Here is a 14,753-nt window from a genome sequence, read left to right on the forward strand (position 1 = left end):
TTCAGAGAAGCACGGGTGAGCGCAGTTTATTGGTAAGCTTACAGAGCGGGGCGGGAGGCTTCCGCCGGAGGCTCTCCGGGGCCACACCCCAGCCCCAGTGCAGCGGGTCTACATGTACAGCTTCAGCCTCAGGCCAGGGGCCGCCGTGAAGTGGAAGGTGCCGCTCCACTGCAGGCCTTGGATATCGGTGTATTCTCCCTCACCTTCCACTCTGCAAACGTGAGAAGTGAGCCTGCTCATTAATCGGGACTGGCCACCCACAGTCTGGACACAAGCTATCTGGCCCAGTGCGCCGCATCCCCCGTCTGAGGCCCTTACCTCTCCACTCCCAACTTCCATTAAAAACCATTGTCCTACTTTCATACACGAGGAAAACACACGATTTCAAACATACACTGGCTCTGTGCAAATTTTGGTGCTCATGGTTTCAGGGTCAAATAAACTAACTTTACATAAAACCAAGCAATTGGCTAAAGCTTGAAAATTGGGTGTTGGTTATCTGGCTCAACTCGAACATTCATTTATTTAAGGAATATTTCTCCGTCACGAGCTGTGCTCGAGGTGCTACACTTGGGTGGTGTTCTAACCCCACAGGAGTAGTGAAAACACGCTCCTACGCAAACAGGCTCTATCCCCCAAATTAGCTTTTTCTCACATTATTAATATCAATAGAGACAGTTGATGTGTCCTTGTTACAAACCTGGAGTCCAAACAGGTGGATACTGTTCTGTCCTAGAAATGTATTCACACTGATTTCATAAGTTAGATAACATTTTCATTTCTAGATATATAAAAGAGATATTCATAAACTTTTACTTTTTGAGACGGGGTCTCGTGTAGCCCAGGTTGGCCTCAAACTCTTCATGTGGACTTGGGTGACGCTGAACTTCTGAGCCTCCTGCCTTGACCTCTCAGGTGCTAAGATTTCAGGCAAGTGCTGCCTGCCAGGCCTGGCTGATGTGCTGCAGGGTTTGAACCTGAGGCTTTGTGCACGCTAGACAAGCACTCTACCAACTAAGCTGCAGCCCCGGCTCCATAAGAAACTGCCGGGTACCGTGTCATCTAGTGCAATTAAGCTTATAAAACTTATAAAACTATACTTGTGCTTCCTTTCACTTGTTATTTTTTCTGGAACCATATGCTTAGAAAGGACATCAGTAGATACATTTCTAGTTTTAACATCATCTAATTTTGTTTATACTTTAAAACTATCATAATAAACCGGGCGTGGTAGCGCACGCCTTTAGTCCCAGCACTTGAAAGGCAGAGGCAGTCAGATCTCTGTGAGTTCGAGGCCAGCCTGGTATACAGAGTAAGTCCAGGACAGCCAGGGCTACACAGAGAAACCATATCTATCACACATTTTCCAGTCACTCTACACTAACAGAGATCACAGAGGCTGAGTGAAAAGTTTAATAATCAGCTGGGAATGGTAGTGCATGACTTTATTCCTAGCACTGGGGAGGCAGAGGCAGGGGGGGTTCTGAGTTCAAAGCCAACCTAATCTACAGAGTGAATTTTGGGAAGGAGGCTGTCTAATAATCTTTACCAAAAGTGATATTTCATATATATATAAAGCCTCCCCCTCTTACATTCCCCAGCCACTAAAATTAACTCAGCCATTTGTGGAGACAGAACAAAGATTATTTAGCATTAGCTAAATACACCACTTAACAAGCATGACTAAAGAGAACGTTTTAAGACTGTAATTATTCTTAAAATTTAAGGTTACCTATTTTCATTGAAATTTCCAGTATATTTTGCCCCAGATGGGAATGTGTAAGTTCCAAGTCCATGAAACATATTGTCCTTAAATTGTCCTTCATACACAGCTCCTGAAAAATGCTCAAGTCTTCCAAAGCCATTCATCTGTGTGTAAGACAGGAAATGCTCAGAAACCAGCCTTCACTGTATACAAGCTTCTGGGTGACATTATCTTCATCAGTTTTGTTTCACTCCTTGTTTCCACAAAAGCAGACATTTTACCATTATTCTCCCCCTGTGTCTTTCTGAGCAGCCTACAAACTCAAATGTTCTAGAGCTGGGGTACCTGAACATATGGGGGCCCGAGGCGATGATAATCTGGATCCTCAAGATACCTACAGCAGAAGTCTTAAAGAGCAACTGGTGCAGTCACTTCAGAAAACAGCACACAGTAGTCGTTAGGAATGAGAATGTGGCTCAGTGGGAAAAGTGCCTGATCATAACAGGAGGTCCTGAGTTAAAGGTAAAGAGCTGGTCAGGAGGCTGACTAGAACACTCAGGAGTTAGGGTGCTTGCTGTCAAGTCTGACAGCCTAAGTTGGGTCCCGGGGACTCATGGTGGCCAGAGAGAAGCATCTCACCTGTGCCGTGGCACTTCCACATAAATAAGCAGATGTCACAGCTTTTAAGTATGAACTTGTATTCAGGTGGCCCTGGGCACACAATCCTACTTTACCATTTACCTGAGTCTGACTTGTCTCATCTATAAAGGAGTTTTAATGGTACCTAACTCAAGAGGTTGTCAAAGACTAAATGGAAAAAATTAGTGTGTTTGGCTTTGCTCAGTGAATGGGAGCTGATGAAAATAAGATTAGCTCTCTTCATGAGCTTAATATTACACATAAAATAGCAGGTGCTAAGTGAAGCCATTTCTTTACTTATAAAGTGTAGCTTGAACACAGATCTCATGACGTAGCCCAGGAACCTGAAACCCTTGTGCCTTAGGCTCCTACATAATACATTCAGAAAACTAGCTTTAATGAGTGCACTTTGGACTGATAATGGAATGTTGAGAATCATTTAGCCTATGGGATTATTTATCCACTACCAAAATTAAAGACGGTACCTTGTCATCTTTCCAGCTTCCTGTGTAGACAATTCCGTTAGGCGTGGTATGGATGCCCATTCCGTTTCTCTCATAGCTCCCAGATTGTGTTCTAGTGCAGTCACCATCTATCCAGGAAGGGAAGCTCTGAAATGGGGACTATGGACTGGGGTGACATAACAATTATGCCAGAGCTTAGTCACAGCCGGCCCAAACCCCTCATGTCGGTTTTGTTTGGCCTTTTGTTAGGGCCAGAGTGGATGACACTCCATGGTCTCTAAGGAATCCTATCTAGAGGGAACAGTTTTTAACTTAAATATCTATTCATCTATTAGGGCATCTGTTATTTCATTTAAACGTGACAATATGCTAATAGCAGTTGTATCAAATGACTTAGTCTCATTTTTAAAATTCTCAACTATTGAATTTCCTGTATGTAAAAGTAATTAAAATGCATGCTTACCATACTTGTCTCCATTTGGAAATATAAACTCTATCCTATACACTTCTGACGATGCTTTAAGAGATTAAAGAAAATATGAGTAAGTTGAAATATTTTAATGTTACAAGACCTACAAGTAATCTGCTTTCAGCACTAGTCAAATAAATTCTCTTTACACAGCTGCAAGTATCTTCTGACTGCCATTTCCACTGTCTGATGTAGGGTCCTGAGGAAATAAATAATCTTGCCTAGATGATCCATTTTAACTTACTTCATAAACTTTTATTAGTATAAAACAACTCTTTTAGCCAGGCAGTGATAGCACAGGCCTTTAATCCCAGCACTCAGAAGGCAGAGGCAGACAGACTTCTGAGAGTTCCAGACCAGCCTGGTCTACAGAGAGATTTCCAGAACAGCCAAGGTAGAAGCCAGGACAGAGAAACCCTGTCTCAAAAACAAACAAATAAATAAATAATAAAATAAAATTGACTTTCTGGCAGGGACAGCATCTCACTAACATAGCCCTGACTGATCTGGCACTCACTAAGTAGACCCTGTCTTGAAAAGAAAAACAGTCAGGTGTGATAGCACACACCTGTATTCCCAGCATTTGGGGAGGCAGACGCAGGTGGATCTCTGTGAGTTGAGGTCAGCCTTGTCTACAAAGTGAGTCCAGGACAGCCAGAGCTGCACAGAGAGACCCTGTCCCAAAAGAACAACAAAAACACAAACAAGGTTTTGGTTGTCATGAGTGTATGAGTGTTTTGCCTGCATATATGTATGTGCACCACACCCAGGCCTGGTCCCTCAGAAGTCAGAAAAGAGCTTAAGATCCCCTGGAACTGGACTCATGGTTGCTTGTGAGCCAGCATGAAAGTGGTTGGGAATTTGCAGGTCATCTACAAAAGCAGTAGTCTTTTTTTTTTTTTTTTAAGATTTCTTTATTTCACGTGTATGAGTACTTTGTCTGCACGTATATGCACCACCTGCATGCCTGGTCTCTCAGAAGTCAGAAAAGAGCAGGTGGTTGTGAGCCACCGTCTGGGTGCTGGGAATTGAACCTAAGTCCCCTTCAAGAACAAGTGCTCTTAGCCACTGAGCCATCTCTCCAGCACCAAATACTATTATTTTTTGTATTTTTAGGAATATGGCCTTGGGACTGATAACCATTGCCCCTTAGGGTGGAAAGAGTAGGGTTCTTAGGATCCAAAGCCTAAGCTCTCCCAAGGCCCTGACCCAGCCCTGCCCAGTTCTGCCAAGCATATTCCTGTCTTTAGAGAAGGAGCTGTGTTGTATCTCTGTACATCAGGGCCTTAGGGAAAATCTCTCAGGGTCCTGGCCCTAGGCTATTACTGGCTCTGTCAAGCATGCCCCTCATTTTGAGAAGAAACTATGTTCTTTTTTGTATGCATCAGAGCATCAGGAAAAGCCTTGAATTGGCCCAACTCTCAGTGGAAAATAGAGATACTTTTAAAATATGAAGTTGTAAAGGGATAGAGACACACAACAATGTTTATCAGATTACCAAACCTGCTTTCGGTGCCCACAGGACAGATGCTGTACTCTCCCGGAAGCATCTTCCTTGGCTGAGAAACTACCACTCATTCTGAAGCTGGAAACAGAATACAGTAGTCCATGCTCTGGCATTAGGCTACCTATACTCCATCATTTTCTTTGGCCTTAGGCAAGTGGCTTACCCCTCAGTTTCCTCACCATTAACGAACTGGATAAACCTCGGTAAGCAGCGCAGGCTAGTGTCTAACTCTGTAGGTACTACCTTCTGTTACTCTGCAGCCCTAGCTCAGATACAGTCTCTTTCCCAAAGCCTTTCTTATGTCTTCTCATCCCTAAACTTGAGACCAGAACTCAGGGTCCTATTGAAACAATGCTTTTGTGTTTCCTCCTATCATACTCACCTCAACTAGATACTCATAGATCAGTAGCTTCTCATCCTACCGAGGATTTAGTGCTAACAGAACACGCTCAGCTAGAGAATGAACAGCCCTTGGGACACAATCGTTAAGCACTACTAAACACAATCGAGATACAGGGAACGGAGCAGTCCTCAACTGCTCTTCACATTTCCACCTTTGAGTCCAGTCTGTGCAGTTTAATTTTGGGGCAATTTTCCCATTTTTCATTTGTTTTAAACAATGTGTTTTGTTTTGTTTTGTTTGGCTGATAGTCATGAGAGAATAATACTTTGAACACTACTGAAAGAAACTCCTATCTAAGAGAATGCATTTTTCTGTGTAACAAGCCCTGGCTGTCCTGGACTTGCTTTGTAGACCAGGCTGGCCTCGAATTCACAGAGAGCTGCCTGCCTCCTCTGCCTCTGCCTCTCTGCCTCCTCTGCCTCTCTCTGCGCCTCTCTGCGCCTCTCTGCCTCTGGAGTGCTGGGATTAAAGGCATGAACCATCACCATCACGCTGTGTCACACCATCCTTTTGGCCCTCTGCTGGAAAGAAGAATAAAGTCTCAAATGCCTTTTCTGTCCTCTAGTGTTACAAATGTGGGGCAGCACTGTGTCATTCTTTTGTGGATGTAAAATGCCTGCTTTATGATATGCATCAGCAGACATATTAAAGATGACTTTAAGGATATGACTCAGAATGCTTTCTTCCCAGATGATTGAAAAGCTAATAAAATACATGCATACATACATATATATATATATGGGGGTTTTGTCGTTCTTCTTAAGGCGATGCTGGCTGTCTACGGCATGACTGCAGGACCTGGAAAAGCTGTTGCTATTATTGATGCACAACATACTGCTAGTACTGGTCTCTATGTATGTTTCTAAATATATTTATACAAAGATACACGTATATGAATTTTGAATTTTTGAAGACTTTAGCTGTGCTTTCAACATTGGGCAGGAAGAAGGTACCCCGATTTACCGTGTTGAGTTGACACTGTGCAGAAATCAGCAGTCCAGACACATTGAGCTTAATTTTCTTTCCATTTGTACTGGGGTAGTTTCACTCTACTAAATATGTAAGGCCTTGTCTATGTGATTACAGAAACTAATCAAATATTCTCTAACTAAAGGGGTGACGTTTCCACATCCAAAACTCTGGGTTACGTGGGCGAGCAGGAACCTCTGCAGTGGCTAGGGTCAGGCACCGCAAACGGAAACAACTCCGGAGCGATAGCGACAGTGAACCAACGACAGACTCGGCCCGGGGGGGGACGCTGCGGCTGGCTCCGGGTCCATCCGCTCCAGTAAAGGCGCCCTTCCCTAGCGGCCTCGGAGGAAGCGCACTCACTTGACAGAGAGGTGTAATTCAGGCTTTCGGGACTCTGCGATTCCCCCTGGGTCGCCAGCTCTGCGGCCTAGAGCTAGTCTGGACGCGAGGACAGAGCGCGGCTCGGTTGCTGCGGCGACCGGGCGACTTCTCACCCGGAAGCACACGTTCAATGAGCCAATCAGAGGGCTCTTGGGCGGGGCGGCTGCTGCGGGTGAGGTTCCAGGAGGGAGGCCGAGCCCAGCCGGGACCCCGACGGTGGGTGCCGCCTCCTGAGCTCCGCGGCCGGCGACGCTAGGAGCCAGGTACGGCCTAACGTGGCGTGTGCGGGGCCGCGCGGGGCCGCGGTTGCCAGGCCTGCCGCCTCCCCGCTCCAGTGATCACATCCGAGGCCCATCCTGCCCCGATCCGTCCCTGCCTGTCAGCCCCGGGCCAGTGAACCTGGAGCCGCAGAATCCCGGAGCCCCCGGGCTCTGCAGCCGAGGTTGTCCACGCCCGAGGTTGTCCGAGCAGGGTTAGATTGGAGGGGTGCCAGCCCCATTTCCTGTCTGTGGCTGCGTGGCGACCCCAGGGGCTATTTGGGGAGAGGGTTGGAGAACATGTATGCTGAAGAAAGGAACCTTGCATGACTAGGTATCTAAATGGAGCTGGGTGATGTGTAGTGGTCAGAGATTTGCCTGGGAGGCAAGTGGGTTCAGTTTTCATCACCCCAGCTTGATGGATGCTGTACGTGGAAGCCAAACTTGGGTGTGAAACAAAGGATCCTTTTAGAGCCACCCTTAGGTCCGGTGTCTATGGTAAAGAAAGACAAAATCTTCCCAGACTAGATAGATAGTGGAATGTCCCCCTGTGGATTATACAGCCTAATTTGTATTCTATACAATACGTCTGGGGAATGTAGTGTCGGATGCCACTCTAACCAGTAAATCTTGGTTTCGATTTCTGTGTAAAATGCACAGCTCAAGTTGAAAATGTAACCTTTTCTGTGTTGGTGTGAGGCAACTATTTGTAAATCAGTACAGAATCGTCTTGCCTTTTTCCGGCCATTTCTCAGTATATGAATTGACCCTGTCTGTGTGGTTTGGGGGATGAAGTGTTTGATGTTTCTTTTCTTCCTAAAATTTTTAAAAACGATATGCAGCCAGGTGTGGTGGCGCACACCTTTGGTCCCAGCATTCGGGATGCAGAAGCAGGCGGATCTCTTTAAGCTCGAGTTCCAAGACAGCCCGGGTTCTGTTACACAGAGATACCCTGTATCAAAAATCAAACAAACAAACAACCAAAAAGAAAAGAAAAAAAGAAGAAAGATATACGCAATTATTGGTGTACAGAATTAGAGAATTCAATTTGTGCGGTTCCCTCAGTCACCTGTGAAGCATTCGGTGTCGTTGTGGTTTTTGTGAGTGTGAGTGAAGAATATACTGCTCTATTTATTTACTTATTTATTTTGTTTTTTTTGAGACAGGGTTTCTCTATGTAGCCCTGGCTGTCCTGGACTCCCTTTATAAACCAGGCTGGTCTGGCCTCAAACTCACAGTAGCCCACCTGCCTCTGCCTCCCGGAGTGCTGGGATCAAAGGTGTGCGCCACCACATCCGACTTATAGTGCTGTCTTTAGAGAACTTACATTTGATTTTATGATGTTCTTACCTAGGGGAGGGGAATCTGGAGTTAGAGGAAAGTCGAAATAATTGAGTTTGGTTTCTTTATTTTCCCTCTCTTCTTCCCCCGGCCCTCTCCCCAAAACTGGATTTCTCTGTGTAGTCCTGACTGTCGTGGAATTCACTCTGTAGACCAGGTTGGCCTTGAACTCAGAGATCCACCTGCCTCTACTTGGGGAGTGCTGGGACTAAAGGCCTGTGCCACCACCACCACCTAGCAAGTTTTAAATTTTCAATTGAAAGAGGACTTTCCTTTGTTTGGTTTGGTAAGATTTCTTTATTTATAGTGGACATTTTTGTGTCCTACTCACCAAGGAGAAACTGCCTTTCCAGAACTAGCTAATGAACAACTCACCAGGGAACCTGTCATTCATATGAAAACTAACCAATCTTGGGTTCAAATCCCAAACCACTACCTTTTTCTAACTTTCACACTCCAGCTACCTTATCTCTAACCTAAGTCAATCTGAAATCAGGTGCCACAGCTAAGGTGAGAGGATGTGGTAGGGGAGGGATAAAGAGGATAAAGTAATCATTTATCAGAAAAAGATTGTTTATGTTGAAAGCTTAACTTAAATACACAGCATTTCACCAAGGCCAGATAGCTTTTTTAAGTATAAATTTTCTGCTCTATTTACCCAAACAAGAAGCAACACTTACAAGTCTCTCCGCCAGATACTTTGTGTCATCCTGCCCCTCATAGCTATTGTCAGTGGGGTTTCAATGTAAACAACAAATGCCCCTCCCCCACCCACCTCCTCAGACAGTGTCCTGGACTCGCTTTGTAGACCAGGCTGGCTTCGAACTCAGAGAGATCTGCCTGCCTCTGTCTCCTGAGTGCTGGGATTAAAGGCATGTGTCACCATGCCCTGCTTCTCCCCAGAAGTTTTGAGCTACTGCATTTTTCTCTAACGTGAACTATAGTAGTTTCCTAACTGAGGGACTGATTTTTCCTCATACATGCTCTGGCCTTATCCGAACATCAGCCCAGTCCTCTGGTTGATGTTCCGGGCTTGAATCCTTTGCATCTGTTGTTGCTGCTACTTAAAATGTTCTTTTCATGAATATTTCATGGCTCATTTTCTCCGTTTATTCATGTATCATAGGGTATCTGGAGAGGCATTCATTACCTACTCTATAATAGCCTTATTGTTTCTTTTAAAAATTTTTTAGATTTTTTGAAATTATAATTTTATCGCCCCTGAATCCTTTTCCTTCCTCCAACCCCCCCTTCTACATCCCTTGCTTTCTCTTATATTCATGGTCCTCTTTGGTTATTATTATTGTTACATATGTACATATATACTCCTAAATACAGAAATACAACCTCTTCAGTCTGTATATTGCCTGTCTGTATATGATCTCACAGCTGACCACGTGGTTTTGAATAACCAGTTGGGAGGCTCTTCCCTGAGGAAAACCATTTCTCCCATTCCCAGCATTCCCCAGTTGCCTGCTATTCCCTGTCTAGGGTTGAGGCCCCTGTAGGCTTTCCTCTTCTGCATTAGTGTCATTGTTCAGGTCTTGTTTAGAGCCATAGTGACGAGACTTTATGTGTATAGCCTCTCTGACTTTTCCTGGAGACCAGTCACACAGCAAAATTCCTGTTCCTCTCACTCTTACAGTCTTTCTGTCCCCTTTGGAATGATTCCTGAACCTAGGGTGCAGGAATTGTGTTGTAGGCATAAGTTGGAACTGGCCACCACACAGTCTCTTGTCCTCTGCATTTGGATCAATTGTGATTTTTCTGTAATGGTTTTGTCTGTTGCAAAGAGAGGTTTCTTTGATAAGAGGTGAGAACTCAAAGTAAAGTGACAAAAGTCAGAGAGAGACCAGACTCTGACCTCAAGAGATGAAACTGGTAATTTCAAACAACAAAGGATAGACACTCTCCCACAAGAAGGGGGTGTCTGTAAGATGAAAGGGAATACTTAGAAAGAGGCTTGGGGGTAAGGAAGTTAATGCAGCTTCAGGGAGCTGTATGTGTGTCTGGAGCTTCTCCTTCCTGGCATTGTTTGCTCAGTAGACAAACTTGAGATCTTGAGAGACTAGTTGTCTCAGCAAATCATTTCCTTTCTCATTGGTAATGGTTTGAGCAAGGCCAGCAGTAACCTCGTAGAACTTCTGTTTTTACAACCAAGGCACTCTATCAAGAACGACACTTAATCTGTGCTTATAAATATTGAGAACGTAGTTAGAAATTATGTTAATTTAGTAAAGTAGCAGTGGTAAGTTCTCCTCTAAGATCCGTGACTTCACTAACCCTGGGTAGTTAGTTTGGTTTGCCAGTACAAGGCTTGATTTATTTCCCTGTTGTTGATCAGGCATTAATTCCAATTAGAGAGCTGTTTGTTACTGACAAGATATGCTTGCCACTACTACCCCCTTAGGTCACTGTGCCATGTTGGTCGTTGTGTTTCGTAGATGTTGAAATGTTGAAGCTGGGCAAGCCTTTTTTTTTTTTTTTTTTTTTTCTTTCCTCTCTAGGAAGCTTGCATGGTACTAACCATTCAGCTTGGGTCCTCTGGGCTCTTTGTCTGACATCCATGGTATCTTTGGCAAAGGGACTTACCTTCCATCTCTGGGGTACAACCATTGCTTTGATGCAATAGTTTGGATATTATTTGTCCCCTCAAAAGCTCATGTTGAAATTGATTACCAGTATTAGTAGGATTCTTTAAGGGTGATGAGCTAATTAAAAGAGGTTAATACCTCAAGGGAGAGAAACCAGTCTCATGAGATAGTTATTATAAAGCAAAGCAACTCCTTGTGTTTTGACTCTTTAAGCTTTCTTTCCCCTCTTCTGCCCTGCCAAGATCTGGTACAGGACTCTGATTGTCATCTACTCAGATACAGTGTGCTTTGTACTTCCTGGCCCTCAGAACTGTGAGCCTAAATAAACCTTTAGTCTTGATAAATTACTCAATCTTAGGTATTCTGTTACAGCAGAGGAAAACAGACTAAGACAGTCCTACTCGATTAGACTTCTGTTTATTATCTACCTAATATCAGCTAGAAGGTAAGCTTCACAGAGCATTAGTTTTGTCTTAGCTGTTAAATCCCCAAGATCTGGCATGTAAAATTTCAGTAAATAGAGGCTAAAGAGATGGCTCAGAGGTTAAGGCACTGCATGCTCTACCAGGGGTCCTGAGTTCAGTTCCCAACAACCACTATCTATAATGAGATCTGGTGCCCTCTTCTGGCGTGCAGGTGTACATGCAGACAGAACATTGTATACATAATAAATAAATCTTTTTTTTAATTTTTCAATAAATATTTGTAGGATACGTTAATGAGTGAATCTTCATTCTCATATAAATTATTCATCAATCTTCAGTCATTCATACCCCAGTGCATGTTTAATTCTCGCTTTCTGCCAGATATTGCATACGCTAAAGGTACAGTAGCAATGAAAATAGACATAGTTGCTGCTTCCAAAGAGCTTTTTAGGTGTAGGAGGGGAAGACAAAAATAAATACTCAACATATACATAAAACCATAAAGGATCTTGAAGAAAAAATACCAAGAAATCTAGTTTTAATTTCCATATATCTGTGCATTAACCAATTTTGTGCCTGGTTGTAATTTCTTGTTTCATTTTATTTTAGTGGCAAAGCATGTTTTGCATTATTTATGTCTTTTAAAAATGTATTGAGGTAGCCGGGCATGGTGACACATGCCTTTAATAATCCTAATACTCAGCAAGTAGAGGTAGAAGCAGGCAGATCTCTGTGAGTTCAAGGACATCCTGGTCTACAAATCAAGTTCAAGGACAGTTAGGGCTGTGTATCCCTGTCTCTAAAAACTAATAATAACAAAAAAAAGTGGTGCGGTTTCTTTTATAGTTAGCATATGGTTTATCCTAGACAACTTTCCATGTTTGGTTGAATAGCTCTTTTGTTGTGAGATGGTATGTCTGTTAGGTCTGTCTGTGCTGGTGCTGAAGAATTTCCAGCTAGGCGTGGTAGTGCACACCTTTGCTCCCAGCACTCAGGGGGCAGAGGTGGGCTCTCTTGAGTTGGAGTCTGAGGCCACCGTTGTCTACAGAATAAGAACTAAGACAGCCAGGACTACATAGAGAAGCTCTGTGGGGAAAACCAAGAAAGACTACTTTCCTTGCTGCTCCCAGCTTGTTCCACCATTATGGAAAGTGGGCAGTACAGTTACTGAGTTGTGTATTACCCCACCTATACAGTTGGTGCTTTGTGGATTTGGGTGCTTTATTGTTAGGTGCATATAGCCGAGGTGATCTTTGTTTGTTTTTCGAGACAGGGTTTCTCTGTATACTTGGCTGTCCTAGACTCACTTTGTAGAGCAGGCTGGAACTCACAGAGATCTGCCTGACTGCCTCCCAGAGTGCTGGGATTATAGGCGTGCACCCAGTGCTGAGTTGATCCTTTTATTGTTATGATGTATCATAATTATATTCTTTTTGTTATAGTCTATTCTGTTTGATATTCGTATAGCTATCTACCCTTCCTATAGTTTCTGATCCTCATCTTTTCCATTCTTTTGTTTGTATCTTTGAATTTATACTTTATCCCTTTAAAAAAGAAATAAGCCTGACAGTCTTTTGACTGGATTGTTTATTCCATTCACATTTATTGTTATTATTAAGATAGTGGGAGTTGTGTATATCATCACATTCTAGTTGTTAACTATATGTCTGTGTCTGTTCCTCTTTCCTAATTACTCTGTCCTGCTTTCTTTTTTAATTAATCATTAAATATTTCCTAGTGTATTTTTGATAATTTCTCTAGAGCAGCAGTTTTCAACCTGTGGGCCGCAATCCCAAAAGGGGTTGTATATCAAATATTCTGCATACCAGATATTTATATAATGATTCTTAACAGTAGCAAAATGACGGTTATGAAGTAGCAAGGAAATAATTTTATGGTTGGGAGTCACCACAGCATGAGGAACTGTATGAGAGGGCCGCAGCATAGCAAGCTTGAGAACCGCTGTCTGGAGTCTATGAAAGGGCTGCAGCGTTAGCAAGGTTGAGAGCCACTGCTCTGGAGTCTATTGTATACATCCTTCTGTTTTGCTTTAAGACAGGGTTCCTCTGTGTAGCGCTGGCTGTTCTGGAATTCACTGTGTAGACCAAGATAGCCTCAAACTCACAGGTGGATTCCTGCCTCTGCCTCCCGAAAGCTGGGGTTAAAAGCATGTGTGTGTTTAACCTCCCCTAAGTCTCTGACGTGCATTCTGTGGTTAAGAAATCTGGGGCTGGAGAGATGGCTCAGTGGTTGCTGGCTGCTCTTCCAGAGGTTCTGAGTTCAATTTTCAGCACCCACATGGTGGCTCACAACCATCTATAATGGGGTCTGATGCCCTCTTCTATCATACAGCCATACGTGCAAATAGAGTGCTCATATATATTAAATAAATAAATATCTAAAAAAGAACTCTGTGCCAGAGAAACTATTAAATATTAGTTCTAAGGTACATGTCTTTGAAAAACAAAAACAAAACAAAACAAAACAAAAAAACAACAACGATGTGAAGCAACTTAGCCATTCTGCTCCTAACTCGGTCCATTTAAACTGTGTATTTTCTTTATTTCTTTAAAGTAGGCTTTATCCATAGCTCTGATCAAAAAAAAGGGCTACTGTATTTATGGTTCATGGTATCTGTATTAACTTTTTGTCTTTCAGGTGAAAATGAGTTCTTCAGGAAGAAGAAAAGGCAAGCCCGGCAAAGGGGACGGAAAGGGGTCTTCTAGAGGAGGAAGAGGAGGCAGGGGTCACGCAAATAAATCTCACGGGGGCGGAGGAGGTGGTGGCGGCGGAGGCGGCAGCGGCGGCGGCGGCGGCGGCGGCAGTAGAAAAGCCTCAAGTAAAATTTGGGATGATGGAGATGACTTTTGTGTCTTTGCTGAATCAAAGCGCACATCCAGGTCATTTTGCATTCCTTACAACTTACTTCTGCGTGTGTGTGTATGTTTGCGGGTGCTGGGGTGTGCGTGCGGAGGTCAAAGGACAGCTTGTGGAGGTCAAAGGACAGCTTGTGGGTGTTGGATTTCTCCTTCTACCATGTGGGACCCAGGGATCGAACTCAGCTCAGCAGACTTGGTGGCGGGCTCCTTCACCCAGTGGGCCATGTTGCCAGCCCTTCCTTAGCCTTTTAGAATGTTCAGATATGGAAGCAGTTTTAGTTCCTAATATGTGGTACAGCAAATGGTCAAGAAGCTGGTGTGGGTGAGTATTCTGGCCCAGGTAATTGTTCTCAGCTAAAATTCTGGCAGTCCCTCTCTTCACACCTTTTTAAAAGCAGGGTAGTAAGTCATAGCTTTGTTTTTAAGTAGGTTGAAGTCTGACCTTAACTACCTTGTAACACTTGTAACAGGGTGTACTGTTACTATTGAGGTAAATGTTTCTAGGAAAGTAAATACTGGAAGGGATAAAAGTCCAACAAAATTTAAAATCTTAGCTATTCTGTAGACCCCATAGGTTGATGTTAAAATTAAAGAGCCCAAAATGAAACCTAACTGAGTCTTTCTAGTTGATGGGTTCCACACTGCCCAGCTAGATCAGCTATCATCTGGTTTTCCTGCGGTGACTAGGAATAGATGGCGGAGCGAACCTTCCCTCAT

At 43.6% G+C, this 14,753-nt stretch overlaps 2 protein-coding genes across 6 annotated transcripts in view; one reads left to right on the forward strand and one right to left on the reverse strand.

Moving 5' to 3' along the window:
• On the reverse strand, positions 1 to 6,660 carry Morn2 (MORN repeat containing 2). Of its 4 annotated transcripts, none has more exons than XM_021634365.2 (5): positions 6,520 to 6,660; positions 3,272 to 3,325; positions 2,830 to 2,936; positions 1,733 to 1,869; positions 1 to 211 (listed from the first exon to the last, which is right to left on the reverse strand). In XM_021634365.2, exons 3-5 carry the CDS (start codon positions 2,887 to 2,889, stop codon positions 109 to 111), a joined length of 300 nt encoding a protein of 99 aa, XP_021490040.1. In that variant the 5' UTR covers positions 2,890 to 2,936; positions 3,272 to 3,325; positions 6,520 to 6,660; the 3' UTR covers positions 1 to 108. The 4 variants fall into 4 exon arrangements, with proteins under 4 accessions (XP_021490040.1, XP_021490041.1, XP_060219980.1 ...); XM_021634366.2 differs by having other exon boundaries at positions 2,830 to 2,974; XM_060363997.1 differs by having other exon boundaries at positions 6,151 to 6,647.
• A 5-nt stretch (positions 6,661 to 6,665) lies between these two features.
• Positions 6,666 to 14,753, forward strand: part of Dhx57 (DExH-box helicase 57) — a 50,566-nt gene continuing 42,478 nt past the window's right edge. The window contains exons 1-2 of one of the 2 annotated variants that reach the window (XM_021634355.2): positions 6,666 to 6,803; positions 13,816 to 14,057. In XM_021634355.2, coding sequence (XP_021490030.1) covers positions 13,822 to 14,057 — 236 coding nt within the window. In that variant the 5' untranslated portion in view covers positions 6,666 to 6,803; positions 13,816 to 13,821. Of the gene's footprint in view, positions 7,132 to 13,815; positions 14,058 to 14,753 lie in introns of both variants that reach the window. The other variant, XM_060363992.1, reaches the window with a different exon arrangement.

The sequence above is a fragment of the Meriones unguiculatus genome, chromosome 1 (assembly GCF_030254825.1).
Source record: "Meriones unguiculatus strain TT.TT164.6M chromosome 1, Bangor_MerUng_6.1, whole genome shotgun sequence".
In the NCBI taxonomy this organism is placed as follows: Eukaryota; Metazoa; Chordata; class Mammalia; order Rodentia; family Muridae; genus Meriones; species Meriones unguiculatus.

Excerpts from the sequence above, each read along its gene's own strand:
- Morn2 (XM_021634365.2), bottom strand. The coding sequence starts at position 2,889 with ATGGGCATCCATACCACGCCTAACGGAATTGTCTACACAGGAAGCTGG. Across the intron at positions 1,870-2,829 it reads GAAGCTGGAAAGATGACAAG|ATGAATGGCTTTGGAAGACT; the intron begins GTACCGTCTTTA and ends TCTTACACACAG. Across the intron at positions 212-1,732 it reads GGAAATTTCAATGAAAATAG|AGTGGAAGGTGAGGGAGAAT; the intron begins GTAACCTTAAAT and ends TCACGTTTGCAG.